This window comes from Phytophthora sojae (assembly GCF_000149755.1).
Source record: "Phytophthora sojae unplaced genomic scaffold PHYSOscaffold_4, whole genome shotgun sequence".
In the NCBI taxonomy this organism is placed as follows: Eukaryota; Oomycota; class Peronosporomycetes; order Peronosporales; family Peronosporaceae; genus Phytophthora; species Phytophthora sojae.
The window spans coordinates 1-15877 of record NW_009258118.1 but is presented as its reverse complement, the minus strand read 5'-3'; the positions used below and the strand labels follow the sequence as shown (position 1 = coordinate 15877).

The following is a 15877-nucleotide window of genomic DNA, read 5'->3' as shown; positions in this document are numbered from 1 at the left end:
AAGACGCATGAAAAGCAAGGTGGAACGCGAAAAAGCTGAGTCTTATCAAGGAGAACTGTTGGCAAAATAAGGTTCGCAAGGACGGGTCGTGGTCGGGCAAGCTTCAAAACCCTGGCAAAAAGTTTTTTCCTTCAGCTTGCAGCCGACGCAGTCAGAGATGTCAATCACCAGAAAGACAAGAACGGCATGTCCTACGCTCGAAAAGCGATGATCCGCTGCGGATTGTCGCTTGGAATCGACGGAACCTGGTCTGTAGCCCAACTCTATCCTCATCTCCAAGAGATAATGGCGAAGCATCGTGCCCACTTTGAAGGCGAGCCTGTGACTTCAACTCCAGATAAACAAAAGAGCGGTACAGCTCCAGGTGAATGAGAGGTGAGACTATTTTCGTGCTACATAAATAGTCTTAGTCAATAAATAGTCTCAGTCAGACTATTTAATGTAAATAAGCCCAGTCAGACTAATTACCGTAGGTACTGTAGCGGCACAAACAATTTACTGAGTCTGGATAAGCTTGAGAAGGACAGATGAGACTTCGTCAAGCTGAAGAAACAGAAGTGTGCGTGGCTTCGTAAGGGTAGAGTGCTGCTGAGACTGATGAAGACTCGCGGACGATATCACTTGCAGTCGACGGTGTGTCCTACAAAGCAAGTAGAGGCAGTCGAGCAAAGCAAACCGGCCGGACAAGGAGCGAGCTTTGGTACGGTGGCACGCCCGTCTCGGCCATCTCAACTTTGCTGCTTTACAGCGAATGGTCCGAGAAGGCACTGTGGATGGCTTGGAGTTGAGTGGGAGTATGCGCGCGCCCGAAGAGCAGTGTTGGACGTGTGTGCAAGCCAAGATGCGACGGATGTCGTACAAGCAGGTGACCACTGATAGAGTGCGGGAGCCGCATCAGAAGCAATGTCTGATGGATGCTTCCTTAACGAGCCTACCTACAATGGTTATTTACATTTCCAGCTTGTGCTGGATGAAGCGACTCGTTACGTGTGGGGCTTTCTTCTGAAGCGAAAGGAGGAAACTGCCGATGTAGTGATGAGACATGTGGCTTGGATACTCGCACGAGGTCATCGAGTAGAAGCTTTTGGCTCGGACGGAGGAGGTGAACTGATCAGTAACCGGTTTAAGGCCTTCTTGAGAACGAATGGAATTGCGCTGGCAAAGACCAACTCATACAGTCCGGAGGAAAATGGACTCGTTGAGCGCATGCATGGGGTGGTGCTGTCCCGTGTGTGGAGCTTGTTCACAACGATGAATCTACCTAACCTGCTCTGGGGAGAAGCGCTTGATTTTGCGGTGGAGGTGCTCAATATTAGTCCAAGCGCTGCACTTGACGGAGAAACACCGTACACTCGGCGCTTCGGAGAGCGGCCGGACCTATCCAACCTGAGAACGTGGGGTTGATTGGTCTACACCTTCACTGCAAAAGTCCTAAGGAAGAACAAATTAGAGAATCCTGGACAGCCTAGACTCTTCCTCGGGTACGGCAAGGAGTTGATGAGCTACCGCGTTCTAGATTTGAAGACTGGAAGGTGAAGGAACTTAGGACAGTTGACTTTGCTTAGAACTGGACTGTGGAGTACAGTTATGTTGAAAAACTCCTGCTCAATCGATACAAGCGCGACAAGTATCAGCTTCCGTCCCGAATTCCTATTGTTCGGCTAGATGACTTGACGTCCCCCAGTCCAGCTCGAAGACCTCTCGGAGAGCCTGAAAGAGATCACAGTGATGAACATCGCGATAAACGGCGTTGCAGTGAGGACTTACGAGGGCAAGCCAGTACTGTAGTTGAAGCTCCGTTTGCTGTGGGTGGGCCGGCGTTGGCTAGCTCTCCTGCAGGCACGTCGAGCGCGAATCCGACGGGTGCAGGTGAAACTGTAGCTCGGTCGTCACGTGCGCGTGGACTATGAGAAGTGAATCATGTGCCACAGCATGAGGACACTGATGGAGACGGCGGTGCAGAAGGTGGAGAGAACCTGCCTCATCGCAGTTGTTCTGCACCTTTTGAGCACGGTGGAGGGCTGTCTAACCGCAGTGGCTCTGCGTCTTCAAGAGACTCGCTAGCTCTCAGTGACTCAGATGTTGCGGATAATGACCCAGACTGGAGTGACTCGGATGATGATCCTGTTGATGCTGTAATTGCGAACGCTGATCCGGTAGAAGAAATTCCTTGCTCAGTGGAAGCAGGAAGAGAGACTGATGACGAGGCAAATGAAGGAGTTGGTGCTTCGTTCCGACGGTCGACGTGCATCCGACGACCGAATGTCCGGCTGAGCGACTATGATGTAGATATTCCGGTGTGCTTAGTGATTTAGGCAGTGAATGAATTGCTATAGCCGACTTCAGTTGAAGAGGCTTTGTCTGCTCCTGATGCTAAGGAATGGATTAAAGCTCTGAACACGGAACATCAAGAGATGCTGCGCAACGATGTGTGGGGACTTGTGGATCGACCTGAAGGAGTAAACGTCTTGAAGAACAAGTGGGTCTTGGTAAAGAAGAGGAACGCACAAGGAGAGGTAGTGCGCTACCGAGCGCGACTTACAGTGAAAGGTTGCCAACAAGAGTTTGGGATTAACTTTTGGGAAACGTACGCTCCTGTCGCTAAGATTGAATCAGTGCGGTTCTTGCTTCTGCTGGCTCTGGAACTCGGACTGCTGTCGATACAAGTTGACTTTGTCACTGCATTCCTGAATGGACCATAGGAGAAGCAGACATATACATGGAGCAGCCCGACTATGTCAACGATGGTTCGGGCCGTGTCTGCAAGTTGCAGCAAAGTCTCTACGGTCTACGACAAGCACCGCGCATATGGTACCGGATGCTAGACAAGTATCTGCGCAAGTGCGGCTTCAAGCGTACCAAGATGGACGCTGGCGTGTATATGAGGACCGTGGCAGCGAACAAGGTCTATGTGGCTGTGTATGTCGATGACCTGCTTATTGCTGGGAAAGAGCCTGACATTGAGATGGTGTTAGCTGAGCTGCGAAGCAAGTTTAAGATTAAGGACTTGGGTAACGTGAAGCACTTGCTGGGGATGGAGATAACGTACGTGCCGGGGCGCATGTTGACGATCTCGCAGAAGGGGTACTGTGAGAAGATCTTGTCGAGATTCAAGATGCAGAAAAGTAAGCCGGTAGGTGAAAGGGAACTTCCCGATGCCTGGCAATCCAGATGTGGAACCAGTGTGTGTTAATGATGACCCGGACATTGACTATCGGCAGATTGTGGGATCACTGCAGTATTTGGCACAGTGCACGCGGCCAGATATTACAAACGCCGTCCGGACGCTGGGGAAATTCCTGAACTGCTTCACGCACGAGCACCACGTGCTTGCAAAGAGAGTGCTTCGGTACCTGAGAGGGACTACGGATTACGGTCTAGTGTGGACACTATCTGAGAAGCCCGACTTGCAATTTGCAGCCTACGTGGACGCATGACGACCCTCAGTAAAAGATCTGAAAGTTGTAGCGTATGCAGACGCAGATTTGGGCAATGAGAAGGATGATCGGCGATCGGTCTCTGGTTTCGTGCTACAGAGGGGGGGGGATGCACCTACGCATACTCGAGCCACAAACAGCGACTCATTACAGATGATACATGCAGCTCGGAATTTGTTGCTACAGCACAGGATGCAACTATGATACTGTGGACTCACAATCTCTGTAAGGAGCTTGGATTGCACTGCAAGAAGACGATTCTCTACGATGACAATCAAGCTGCTATCGCTGTAATTACGGCAAACACTGGGGACTACAAGGTCAAAGGAATTGATCTGAAGTACCACAGGATCCATGACTACGTGGATAGAGATGAGTTTACTATCGAGTATTGGCCGTCTGAGGAGATGATTGCAGACATATTGACGAAGCCTCTTGGGCCCACGCAATTCAAGAAGCTGCGACCGCTCCTGAATGTGATGCCAGTGCCACCAGCGGGAGAAGCCCAAATCAAGCGAGCTCGTTCTGATGAGGCAATCAGGCATGAGCAACAAGCAGCCATGGCCGTCGCCACTGCCACGAAGTGGGAGTGTGAAAAAGGTAGTGACTCTGGCTCCGCCCCAGCGTGCCTGACTATACAGTATACACCTGGGACACCCAAGGTTGCCTTTGGTTGTGAGTATACGGGACGCGACTCCTTGAGCCCGTTGGCGTATAGTAGTTTGCAGCTAACACAGAGGGGGGTTGGCACCTTCGAGGTTTTCCCTCATCAATCCCAAAGTTGTTCAGTGGGAAACACGGTGTTCCTAGCGTCGTCTTTCTGCCCACTAAGCTCTTTCTCCTACCAACCTTCGCCTGCGCATCGTGTCAGTTGGCGCCTCAAAGCGTGGCTCCGGCGCTGGCGGCGGCCGCAAAAACACATTTTGGCACATTTTCTAGATTCAGACTAGACCGCCGATACTGGCAGCACCAGGCTTTCTATAGCCGTCGTTCTCGGCCGTGTTGGCCGTTCTACTTTCCTTATGCAGTGCCGACAAACTACCGCGGGTCGCGTATGCGGCTGAACGCGTGGCGCTGGTGCTGGCGGCGGCCGCAAAAACACATCTTGGCACATTTTTTAGATTTAGACCACTGGCACCACCAGGCTTTTTATAGCCGCCGTTCTCGGTCGTGTTAGCCGTTCTACTTTCCGTATGCAGTACCGACAAACTACCGCGGGTCGCGTTGGCGCTGGAGCTGGCGGCGGCCGCAAAAACACATTTTGGCACATTTTCTAGATTTAGACTAGGCCGCCGATACTGGCAGCACCAGGCTTTCTATAGCCGCGGTTCTAGGCGATGTCTGCCGTTCTACTTTACGGGTGCGGATTAATTTCACGTGTCATCCGGACGAATTCCACACCCAAGCACTAAAAGGTAGAATGCCATGTGCGAAGAATAATTTCACGCGCTACTAACGCATATGTTTTCCAAGTTTCCGAAGGGGGTTCAGGATTATTACAGAAACGCGTGTGCGAAAAAAACGTGTTTTTGATCAAATTACGTGTTTAGGAAATGTCCATTGCAAAAAAAGTAAAGTATCACGATTCCTATAGTGTGGATCCTGACCCGAGACAGCACTAACCTTGGACCTAATCAAAATATCTTCTTTTGGTACCTAAAGGTTTTTTTCGTGGGCTGAGTGTACTCTACAGTGTGTATGAATACACTTGGTCACCTCTAGCTGTTGCTTCTGGATGGCGCGTCAAAGCACTCTTTTTACGACAGCTGTCTCCGTTGAAGGTTAACATCTACACAGGGCTCCATCGCCCGAGCGTTCAGCTCTTTCATACGACTATGCAGGCCCACCAACGTCTTCAAACTTTTTGCGCTTCGATTGACACATTTCGATGCATTTTCAAACGTTTTGCGATTCAATCGACACATTGCATTGCAGTTCGAACCTGCCCAACTTACAACCACACCGACAAAGACAGCTAGGAAGACTAGCTCTGCATGCATCTACTACGCCCTCTTTTTTCCTCAGAGGCGCTGTCCATCTACGTCGTACAGGGCCTAACCTACTTCGCCATGCATCCGCCACTGTGGCTCACGATGCCGTGCATGTATCCGCGACTGTGGTCCAAGATGCTGTGCTTACTGCTGATGACTCTCATGGTAGCTATCGCGTCCATCATGTTGCTATTTTCCGTCGCGCTGGTGCCGCAGGCCGATGTCCTGGAGTACACGGGCGTGACCGCGTGGCTGTGGCGTACTGAATGTCATGTTGGTGCTCGTGGAGATCTTCGTCGTCACGCTCATCTAGAACCTCGTGCTCGCGACCTGTTCGTCGAGTGTGCAGTTGCTCTTACACCGTCCGTGTACTGCTGCACGGTGATCTGCGTTCCCACCTCATTGTTCTTCTTGGAGAAGTTGCTCAGCAGGATGCCGTTCACCCGCTGGAACACCTGCTATTATGAATCACGTTGAGTAGAGGGCTGGCGGTCCAATTAGACTGGATAAATATATTGGTCTGCTTGACCTACCCTCGTCATCTATTTCTTGTGTGCAAGCCCACAATTGACCGGATACTGCTTGGCCGACGATCGTTTCTCGTCTCGAACAACTAGACGGTCATCGCGGCGCGCTTGGTCATGGGGATTCTTCTTCCGGCCTTTATTAGGTGTCTCGGCGGGTGTCGTGGTTGGTAGTTGCTTATCAAGCGTTGGAAGTCGATGCTGGGCGTCTGGTGAAGTTGGCTTCTGCTCGTTGGGCGCAACAAGAGGTGAGGTGACTGGTTGGCTATCAGTGGGCGTGGCGACGGCCGATCCTTGGGCGAGTTGGTGCTTGGTGACCGTGATGAAGTCGGGCCGTTCGTCAGAAGTGGTCGTATTCGTTTGATATTGCAAGACACACCCTCCACAGGTCTCATCAACAAGTGAAGCTCAACGTGTTTTTATTTCATATTTCCATGATAAGTTCTCCTCAATTTGATTGATCTGGGTTTAATATACTCTGGTAGTCGAATAATGAAAGCGAGTTAAAATATTTCAAATTCTCATTTTTTCTTCGAATTTGAAGGGTGTTTAATTTTTTTATTGGGGTAGTATGACAAAGCTACTCTCAACTAATCCCGAATTTATCTAATGAAACACCCAATCCACCAGCTCTCTGTCTATTCTTAATTTATCTTACAAAACACCAGGGCTTTTTGCTCAAAATAAGTAACGAACGAGATGTGCGAAACCACTACATTTTTCTATAGATCTTCCCAAACGAAACACCCGACCCTTCGCTATCAACTAGATTTCTACGAAACCCCTCCAGGTAGTGCGGTGTGCCCGAGGCCTCGCATTCCTCGTTATTCAACTCGCAGTCTCTAAGTCGCCCCCCCTCAGTTCTTCGCTTCTGCGCTGGTTTTTCTAACCATGGCGGACAGTGCCGATGATGTCAACAGCGACGACAACAGCTTAGAGATCAGCAGCCTACGTTCTTCCAGTTCAGAGAGCGAGTCGGCCGACACAAGTACACCACCGCATGACTTTTTGCAACTCGAGACGTACACAACTCGCCGACAAGCCAAGTCGCAGATGGCTGTACTCTGCGGCGGAAGATTTCGGTACCAGTACAACTACACCACAGCTACCGGGGGTGTAACTGTGTCTTACTGCGGTTCTCATGTTGCCTGTCCGTGTATGGCTCGGATCACCCACGAGAACGGTGCCTACAAATTGTCCATGGCCGGTACGCACACGACGGAAGACTCCGAAGAAACCCTAACGGGCATCGACGGCATTTTTCAGCCTGAGGTCGACAATATTCTAGAAGGCGGTGCTGGACCAGAGGGATGCCTGACTATCCTGCGTAATCGATACGCTGACCGCCCCGAGATGTTGGATACTCCCCTCGCGATCGATGTTGAAGTCTAGAAAACAGTACATCAGCCGCGAAGATCGAGGTAATTTTTTTTATTTGCTTGTTTAACACGTGTTATTAACGTCATTTTGCCTAATGTAACAGCGGATGCTATCTCCAACTACGCCGAGCTTGCCATGTGGGCGGGGGCTCGCGAATGCACTACGCGCGACCAATTCTTCGGCCATAGTGAGGTGTACGACGCAGCACACGATCTAGCCGAGTTCAAGGCAAGGCCGGCCGATTTTCGCTACGAGCTGATCGTTCTGAAGTGTTTCACGTACGGTGACAATGACGAGGCAATGGGTGTTGTCGTGACTACACGTACTCTGCTACGGAACGTCGTCGGGGCTGTCAACGGACAAAGCGATCACGGCGTCGTCGTAGCAGCTGGTGGCACGTACAAACTACACAGATACACAGAGGTGGCTGGACACTCGTGGACTTGGGCACGTATGCTGTGCACCATGCACGCGGGGCGTTTCAGCACAAATTCATCCCCTGGGCGTACATGTTTGTCCGATCTGAGACTACGGAGACATACCAGGCTCTGTATGCAACTATCCGGTCAGCAGTGCAACCTTTCTTCAACATCGATTTGTAGATTGCCTTTAGATCACTGGACCACTCAGACGCAATCGCCAGCGCGTTTACTGCAGAATGGCCGCTGATTTTGCTATTGAACTGCTGGCCTCACTTCGTCCGCAAGGCCAATGAGAAAGGGCGCAGTATGCTGAACCACGAGGCTGTCTGGGAAAACGTCGTTCTACCTTCACTGAACTGGCTCCATAAGGCTCGAACGACCAAACAGTTCATTGCTTTAGCCGCGGTGGTCAGCGGCAAATCCGTGTCGACAACGAGGCGCCATACGAGGCGTGGCTGTCCGAGGAATATCTTGCAGAACGATGGCGCGCTTGGTTTGTGACGTGCAGTGGGTGCCCGGGCATTGTACCGAACCAGAATCCTATCAAGGCGTACCACAAGACGATCAAAACCGCGAATGTCCTATCTCTACGAGCCTCTACCGCCTATGTCATCAACCAATCTTTACCCAGAATCCTGTCAAGCGCATCAGCCAACAGCATCGTCGGTCTTCCAATCACCACTTTCTGCACTGGGCCCATCCCACCCGAAATGGTGGCGGCGGCACAACTGCTGAGCCAAAGAGAAAATCACCGCGTCGTGTTCAAGCCTCGGACGCAGCGCAGAGAGAAGGAAGCGGTTGTGTTCAACGCAAAGGCGTACGTCGTAGGAAACACGAATCTCAACGGCGTCGCTCTCACTCAAAAGCGAGTGCAGACGTTTTTAAAGTCGCTGGGGGGAGTGCTCAAGCCAATTGCCCAAGTGAGCACCATTTCGATCGACTATTTGTCGCTCCACAAGGTTGCCGTCCTGGAAACTACGCCGTATCAACACAACTGGGAGTCACCAAACTGGTCCATGGAAGAGGTACGCAGTATATACATGTTTTGGCTCATACTATCGATATGTACTATCGACATATCTCTTATATTGTGTATAGATCCGTGCAGTTCGTAACAGATACCGATGCGATTGCAAAGCACACTACTCGTCTGGTTGGATCTGTAGCCATGTGCTGGGCGCATTAGCGATTCTGGAAAATTTCGACTTAGGCCGCATGCTTAAGAGCCTGCCAGCTCGACGACCACCCGGCAGACCACACAAAAGTCCACGCGCCCTACAGAAGGATGGTGAGGCGTATTTTTCGGCAGTGCGTCTTCAGCGAGAGCTGCCGAAGCGCCCCGCGATGGTTCTGAACTGGCAGTGCAGCGTGGAGTTCAAGGAAACTGTCGACGGTGTGGTGTCCTACGAAAACTACAAAGGTAAGGTGCGCTCCTGAGTAATTGGGCTGGTGTATACCACTGAAGGGTAGAGTTTGAGAACAGAGTCATCAAGCAGCTGAAAGCGCAGGAGCTGGCGAAGGAGTACGCTGACTCTACTGGTATTGCTGTTGCCGGGCCGTGAAGAGCTGGCCACCCTAGCAAACTCGCCGTGAGATGCAAAGATCAGTGTAACAACACTTCCTTCATACTTACACAATACACGTATGCATTCTGCAGGAAATGGTGTTAAGCGCATCCATGTTCAACCGGCCGGTATGACCACATGGCATCTACAATGCCCAGGGGTATTCATGTAAGCGTGAAGTTCGTCCTTCACACATGCAAAAGGTAGTGACTCTGGCTCCGCCCCAGCGTGCCTGACTATACAGTATACACCTGGGACACCCAAGGTTGCCTTTGGTTGTGAGTATACGGGACGCGACTCCTTGAGCCCGTTGGCGTATAGTAGTTTGCAGCTAACACAGAGGGGGGTTGGCACCTTCGAGGTTTTCCCTCATCAATCCCAAAGTTGTTCAGTGGGAAACACGGTGTTCCTAGCGTCGTCTTTCTGCCCACTAAGCTCTTTCTCCTACCAACCTTCGCCTGCGCATCGTGTCAGTTGGCGCCTCAAAGCGTGGCTCCGGCGCTGGCGGCGGCCGCAAAAACACATCTTGGCACATTTTCTAGATTTAGACTAGACCGCCGATACTGGCAGCACCAGGCTTTCTATAGCCGTCGTTCTAGTCGGTGTCTGCCGTTCTACTTACGTATGCAGTGCCTACACACCACCGCGGGTCGCGTGTGCGGCTCGAAACGTCATGGTGGTGCTACCGGCGATGTCGAATAATTTGCTACGACCACCCTTGGTATGCTTATCGTAGATGCTTTGGAGCCGTTTGCTTTGATAACGTTGCGCTCACACGGACGAGCAGCTTGCAGCACAATCTAAATCGATCACGCTCCTTTTTCTAATATAGCATTGACACTGTTCAGGCTAGAGCCAACGGCACCCGCCGTGCTGGCGGAACAGATGGCATCGCTGAATGCAGTTAGTGACCCCACTTGGATCTGTCGAATGAAAATATGGACTAGAAAGCATAAATGTTTAGCAAATGTATGCTCTCGTTATCTAAAAACCGGGTATGAGGTAAATCAATGGCACGGTCTTCTCGTGGCTAAGCCACAGTTCTGGGACGAGTAGTTGCAGCTCATTAACTGGAGAAGAGAGCTCGAATGTATGCCCACAAAATGCACAAGTTGGTAAACGAGCTACCGGTGGGTACTTTCACAAGCCACTGTACAAATTCCTGTCTTGTCAAGAGGGCAATTTCACCTTGAATTCCTCCACGGGATGATGCGCGAGTTCGACAAACGTCGTAAAATCTCCATGCACCTGGGATCATCCTCCCGCGCAGTCGAGAGTTGAAGGAAGATCCCGGCTTACTGCCAAAATGAAGATCGTTTTTCCAATGCGCGTCGTGTATTGGAACGCCACAGAAAAGGCACGACGGATAGCGAGACCCAAAAATTAAATGATTCTCACACTCGTGTACAGGATGGGCACCAAGGCACTTCAAACAGTAGGCTGCTTGATGTGGGCATGCCTCTGGGAGTGATAAATGAATTTCGCTGGGTTAGAAATCCAACATACCACGCAATGTGTCGATCCATCGTTGAAAATCAGTTCCTGCATCAGCATGTAGACTCTTTCGTCGTTGAGGACTCTGGTGTTAGCTTCTGCACACTGTAACCGAATACTTCGTGACGCTGGTGCGATTGGGGCCTTATTTTGATCATCTCCCATAGCTCTAGAGCAGACATCGCACAACTCGTTGACATCGTCAACCGTGCACGGAAAACCCGCACCGTCCATTGCGTCTTGTAGTCGTTGCCTCCTGCAGCGGGTTTTAACTAAAAGGAATGCCCGTAGCGTACTAAGGGCTTGATATTCGCCCTTATTGTTCGATGACCCCACTGTCAAATGCTTCGAAAAGCGCTGGAAGTATGTTTCACTGTATATGGTGACACATTTTGCTGGCTTACCATCACGCCCCGACCGACCTGTCTCATGTGCGTAATCGGTCAAACTGTGGGCTAGTCCAAAATGTAGTACGGTTCGAACGTTCGGGTAATCCACACCCTGACCCAATACACACGTCGCAACAATATACGAGCAGGTAGGGGACTTCCACAATGACAAATTATTCTTGCGCTCATCGAAAGTCATTCCACGATGATACCGGGCGACCACTTTGGACGTATGGCGCTCTAAATAGTTTGCAATATCTTCGACCTTCGGCTTTGTCAACGCAAAGACAATGCCTTTGTCAGGATGTGCCATTGGAAGTTTTATGAATGATAGACATGCCTTCATCATATCTGTATTCGATAACAATTCCACCACTTCGTAACGTATTGACGCTCGGACTGTCGGCGTTCTCACAGTGACGAAAGGGAAGCCAAAAATTGTCATGAGGTCATTTTCCCAAGTGGGGGGAGAGTTGCCGTCAGTAGTGTCTTCTGGACCGAAATGGACGATAACACATAGACGAATGTCATGCACCTGCGGTAATCTTGCGAGGTCATAGCCAAGTGAACCTCGTCAAAAAATATTCTGCTTAGTTTGTCCTGCTCCTGTAGCGACAGTAGGAACGTCCGGAAATTTTGATGCTCCAAGTATGTTACTCGGACGAACAAAATAGATGGTAGCGCTGTGAAAGGACTTGTATCGTGTTGATACTCAGAGCACTTGATTCCCAATTGTTCTGTCTTCCGAAGCGAGTCCAATAAAAGTGCTACCAAAGGCACCACAACAATGACAACACGCGTAGAATCCGAAAATGCGGCCAAATGAAACAGCAAGGACTTCCCACCATTTGTAGGGAGTACAACGAGTAAATTAGAGACGCTCTGCAAAATCAGTGTCGTTGCAACACACTGCTCTCTTGACCGAAACGAAGCAGTCTGGTCACGAAGAAATGATCGGAGCAAAATCCGAGCTGACCCAAAGTGTTCCGGAAGTAAGCTGGTAATAGCTTCGCCAATAGTAAAAATAGCTGAAAGTTGGTACGACAACTGTGATTGGGCGTCCGTGCGGAGCAGGTTGATTGAATCTTGAAATTTGCTGCACGGGAGACGTCGGCGAACTTTTCCGCCTTGGTATTATCTCGGATTGGTCACTTGGGGCGTAACAATTGGTACTGGTCGAGTTACTAGGTCCGAGAAGTTTATGCCACTGGTGGGAACTAGAAACAAATTCGGCCATATCATCGCGCGACATAAAATACGGATCCGTGGTAGAACGGCTATACAACGTCGAAACCGTTGCCGGTGCATGAGCGGCTTGAAAATCAAACATGTCCTGATTCGATCTTGTTGATGTAATGTTCTTCTCCATGAATGCGATCGCGACGTGTCTGTAAGTCCGAACAGAAAGCTGGTTACCGCAACTTACAAAATTCATGTTAATTGCAGCACGGCAACCTTTCCCATTCAGTTTGCCCTGCTCTGTAGTGCTGAAGAGATAGTACAACAAAGCGTCACCTTCTCCAGAACGGTCCGAAGTAAAGCCCCCACGTTGTAGTTGAGTGAAGAAAAAACCTTGTGTCGGACGCACAAGGGCAGCATAGATCACAAAATCTAAAGTCAACTCCGGCGGCAGGAATCGTGCAATTAAGCAACGCTGTCCCGATATCGTCAGACCTTTATGATATCTTTGTATGATCATGACTTCACGGTTCAAAATATATACCGATCGTTCCCCAGAAACTGTGTTTCTTAAAGTCGAAGCGCTTAGCTCGGCAGCTCGTGACGTCTACCCTGACGTGATATCAATCAGAGGTGCAAGAAGCTTCGTGAGTTTATCAACCTTTTTGTACCACTGGGACAGCGAAGCAAGTCCAAATGTGATTTTACCATTCACCACCTTGACGATAAACTTGGAGCGATGAGTCTGAAGAAGATACTTAACAAGATGCATACGCATCGATTTCCATGGATTCCTGTCGTCTTCGAGAAAGCTGTATCCACAGCTATAATTGCGGTAGTCGTCGTAACAGCACTGCTCATCCGACATTAAATGTTTTTCAACAGCAGATATATCGTAGCCCAAAAGCACATTTTCACGAAGCACCTTACCAAACTGGTCGACAAGCTTCGCTTTTAAGTCGTGAAGCGTCTTCAAGGTAACACGACGGCCTTCAACTAGAAGCGCATCATGCGCCGATCCCAGCCACATGATTTGAGGAATTCGCCGTTGCTCAGGTGCCATGGCGATGCTTGAGCCAAAACTTATAACCTCCTGCAGCAGATTAAAAGGAGTTCGATCCCGGTCCTAAGATAAAAACGTAGCGCCTCCGCCCTTTTTCGCGTCGCCAAATTTTGCTCGTTGGCTTCCACACCCCACGACAGCTGATGAAGGTTCATCAGAGCAGCAATTCGAGCTCCATACTTTAAGATAGCGTCTAAACTAGTCACTTGACCAGGTTGTTTAAACTGTACGTAGCCAGCAGCATCTTTTGTCGGACCACTGATAGAAGAGCATACAATAAATCGATGAGTTGGAAATGCATGAAACTCGCTCGGGGAGTGTTCATTTTCCAAATCAATCCGAAAAATCTTTTCAAGGGCACCATCTAGCAATACAAGTTGCTCGACACGAACATGTTCCGCTCTGTAGTGCTCAGTGGGGATCGACGCGAAAGCTTCAGAGCACGATTGGAACAGAGACCCCACTTGATCAGCCAGATCATCATCTGTAGAAGAGCTTGGGGTAATAATGTAGTGCTGGGCATGTGTGTTAACCATCTGCAGTGGCCTTGCAGTACTTTTCGGAATTTGATTGAATGCGTCGCAAAGCCGATGCTGGTTCAATGTCACTTCCTTTTGACGACAGAATGCGCTCAAACAAATACTCTCGGGTGCCAATAATTTCTTGGTTGAGCTCCCAATACCGACACACAACCGGAAATACTAACTCAACAAAGTTTGAGTTGGGATCAAATTTAACCGAGGTGACGACTTCAGAAACTTTATCCGTGCAATATGTACGAACAACCTCGTACCACGTCATCCGGCGAAGGAAAGGTGGTACGAGGCGATCATCCGTGGGAGCAATATGCAAATGAGATCGTGAAAATTCACTTAGAGCACGGCCCACTGCATCTGAATCGTCTGCATGCGTTGAGAAACTGGCACCACCTTGTACGCCGAAATATTTTGTCTTTGCACCCGAATAAAGTGATTGCACCAAGCACTGAAGTTGCGATACGTCCGTGGTGAAGTCTTTATGCTTCGACCTTAGATGCCTCGACATTGTGTCATCAAGTGGGCAGAAGTATGCGCAATGGAGACATCGCACACCGGATTTTATCTCAATTCCGTCTACTCGCTCCAATAGCTCCTGCGTTGGGTTTAGATACTTCAGAAGAGATGCTTCTGTCGCCAACGAAAGTACTTCAAATTTTTCTCCAATAGTTAGACCGGAAAGGTCATATCGTGAACTCGTTTAAAGTGAATAGCCACTTCCTTTACACCAGGAGATAGTACGTAGCGACATATATCACATATAACTACTCCAAGCTTCCTGTTGTACTCAATCCCAATCTCATGTACCATTGTAGCAGGGTTGCACATGTTCGCCGATAAGTTTCGATCATTTTGCGGTGAATTCTTGCACGACTTGGTGTGTTGGCGCAAAAGTTTGGGATCGCTCGAGAAATATTTGCATTGTGGGCATTTGAATACACCTTCAACGCGTTTGACCAAGTACGTAATAGGATGGTTACCTACATCGTAAACCACACACTTTGCGACTTCTTGGTGCTTATTGCACACGTGATATCGTCGTGCTTCTTGCGAGGCCAACTCACATGAGCATTTTCCGCACGTAAACAACCCACCATTTGTGATCTCTGACTGTGGCATGATGTGCCACCTTCCCACGCCACAACCACCACGTCGCCTCCAGAAAACCCTCACCACAACGTAATACGAGACAACACCACCTATGCCAACTCCAAACTCCACCGAAACTCGTACGAAAACTCACACAGAGTATATCAACTCCTTTATGCGGTATTGCCGCACCACGGCCTCCGAAACACTAGTGCCTTCAACTGCCACTAATCCACCGTTGAGGTTGAATATATGCCCCAGTACTTCCACCCAGGATTCACAATCGTCCAGTCACAGTAAAAGAGCGATAGGTTTGTTAGCGCCGAAATACCAATTATATGTAGCAGGCGAGGTGGTCAATAGCTTAACTGTCGCCTAGCTGGTTGGGGTGTGAGGTGTGGGGCTCGGATACTTCTCTTGTGTTGTTCTCGTCCAGAGTGAAAATGTGTTGCGTGCAGCCTATTGGTTCAACAAAGTTGTTACATCGTGTTCTGAACTTTTGTCTCACCACTCGCATACATTTGTGGTACACACTAAAATCGTGTATGCAACACAATTTCCAACCTTTCTAAAGCAGTACTGCGTTTACAGTACATGTAATTAGTATGAATTCAAAAATAGCATGTGTTAATTAATAATCTGAGTCCGACTAGTTATACAGGAATAACAATATTTACCGGTGGGTATGGCTGCTAGATAGCCCTCAGGCGATTATATAGCGTCCTCCCACAAACTCTCCCGTTAAATTTAGCACAAATAGTAAAATTGCCACAACCGTTCGTGCATCGATACTTACCCGAAAGTCAAA

The 15877-nt window shown here is 49.5% G+C and overlaps 4 protein-coding genes across 4 annotated transcripts; 2 read left to right on the top strand and 2 right to left on the bottom strand.

Moving 5' to 3' along the window:
* Positions 1–5496: 5496 nt before the first annotated feature.
* On the bottom strand, positions 5497–5970 carry PHYSODRAFT_260626 (hypothetical protein; the record flags this gene model as incomplete). Its single annotated transcript, XM_009527200.1, has 4 exons — positions 5497–5680; positions 5745–5758; positions 5788–5883; positions 5962–5970. 4 exons carry the CDS (start codon positions 5968–5970, stop codon positions 5497–5499), a joined length of 303 nt encoding a protein of 100 aa, XP_009525495.1.
* A 1473-nt stretch (positions 5971–7443) lies between these two features.
* On the top strand, positions 7444–7859 carry PHYSODRAFT_406647 (hypothetical protein; the record flags this gene model as incomplete). Its single annotated transcript, XM_009527199.1, has 2 exons — positions 7444–7638; positions 7746–7859. Coding segments are annotated over 2 exons (309 nt in total), but the record flags the coding sequence as incomplete, so codon positions are not given.
* Positions 7860–8188: 329 nt separating this feature from the next.
* Positions 8189–9191, top strand: PHYSODRAFT_499598 (hypothetical protein; the record flags this gene model as incomplete). The annotated part of the gene is made up of 3 exons (XM_009527198.1): positions 8189–8602; positions 8663–8779; positions 8853–9191. Coding segments are annotated over 3 exons (870 nt in total), but the record flags the coding sequence as incomplete, so codon positions are not given.
* A 1994-nt stretch (positions 9192–11185) lies between these two features.
* PHYSODRAFT_433783 (hypothetical protein) lies at positions 11186–11494 on the bottom strand (the record flags this gene model as incomplete). The annotated part of the gene is made up of 1 exon (XM_009527197.1): positions 11186–11494. A coding segment is annotated over one exon (309 nt), but the record flags the coding sequence as incomplete, so codon positions are not given.
* Positions 11495–15877: the final 4383 nt, after the last annotated feature.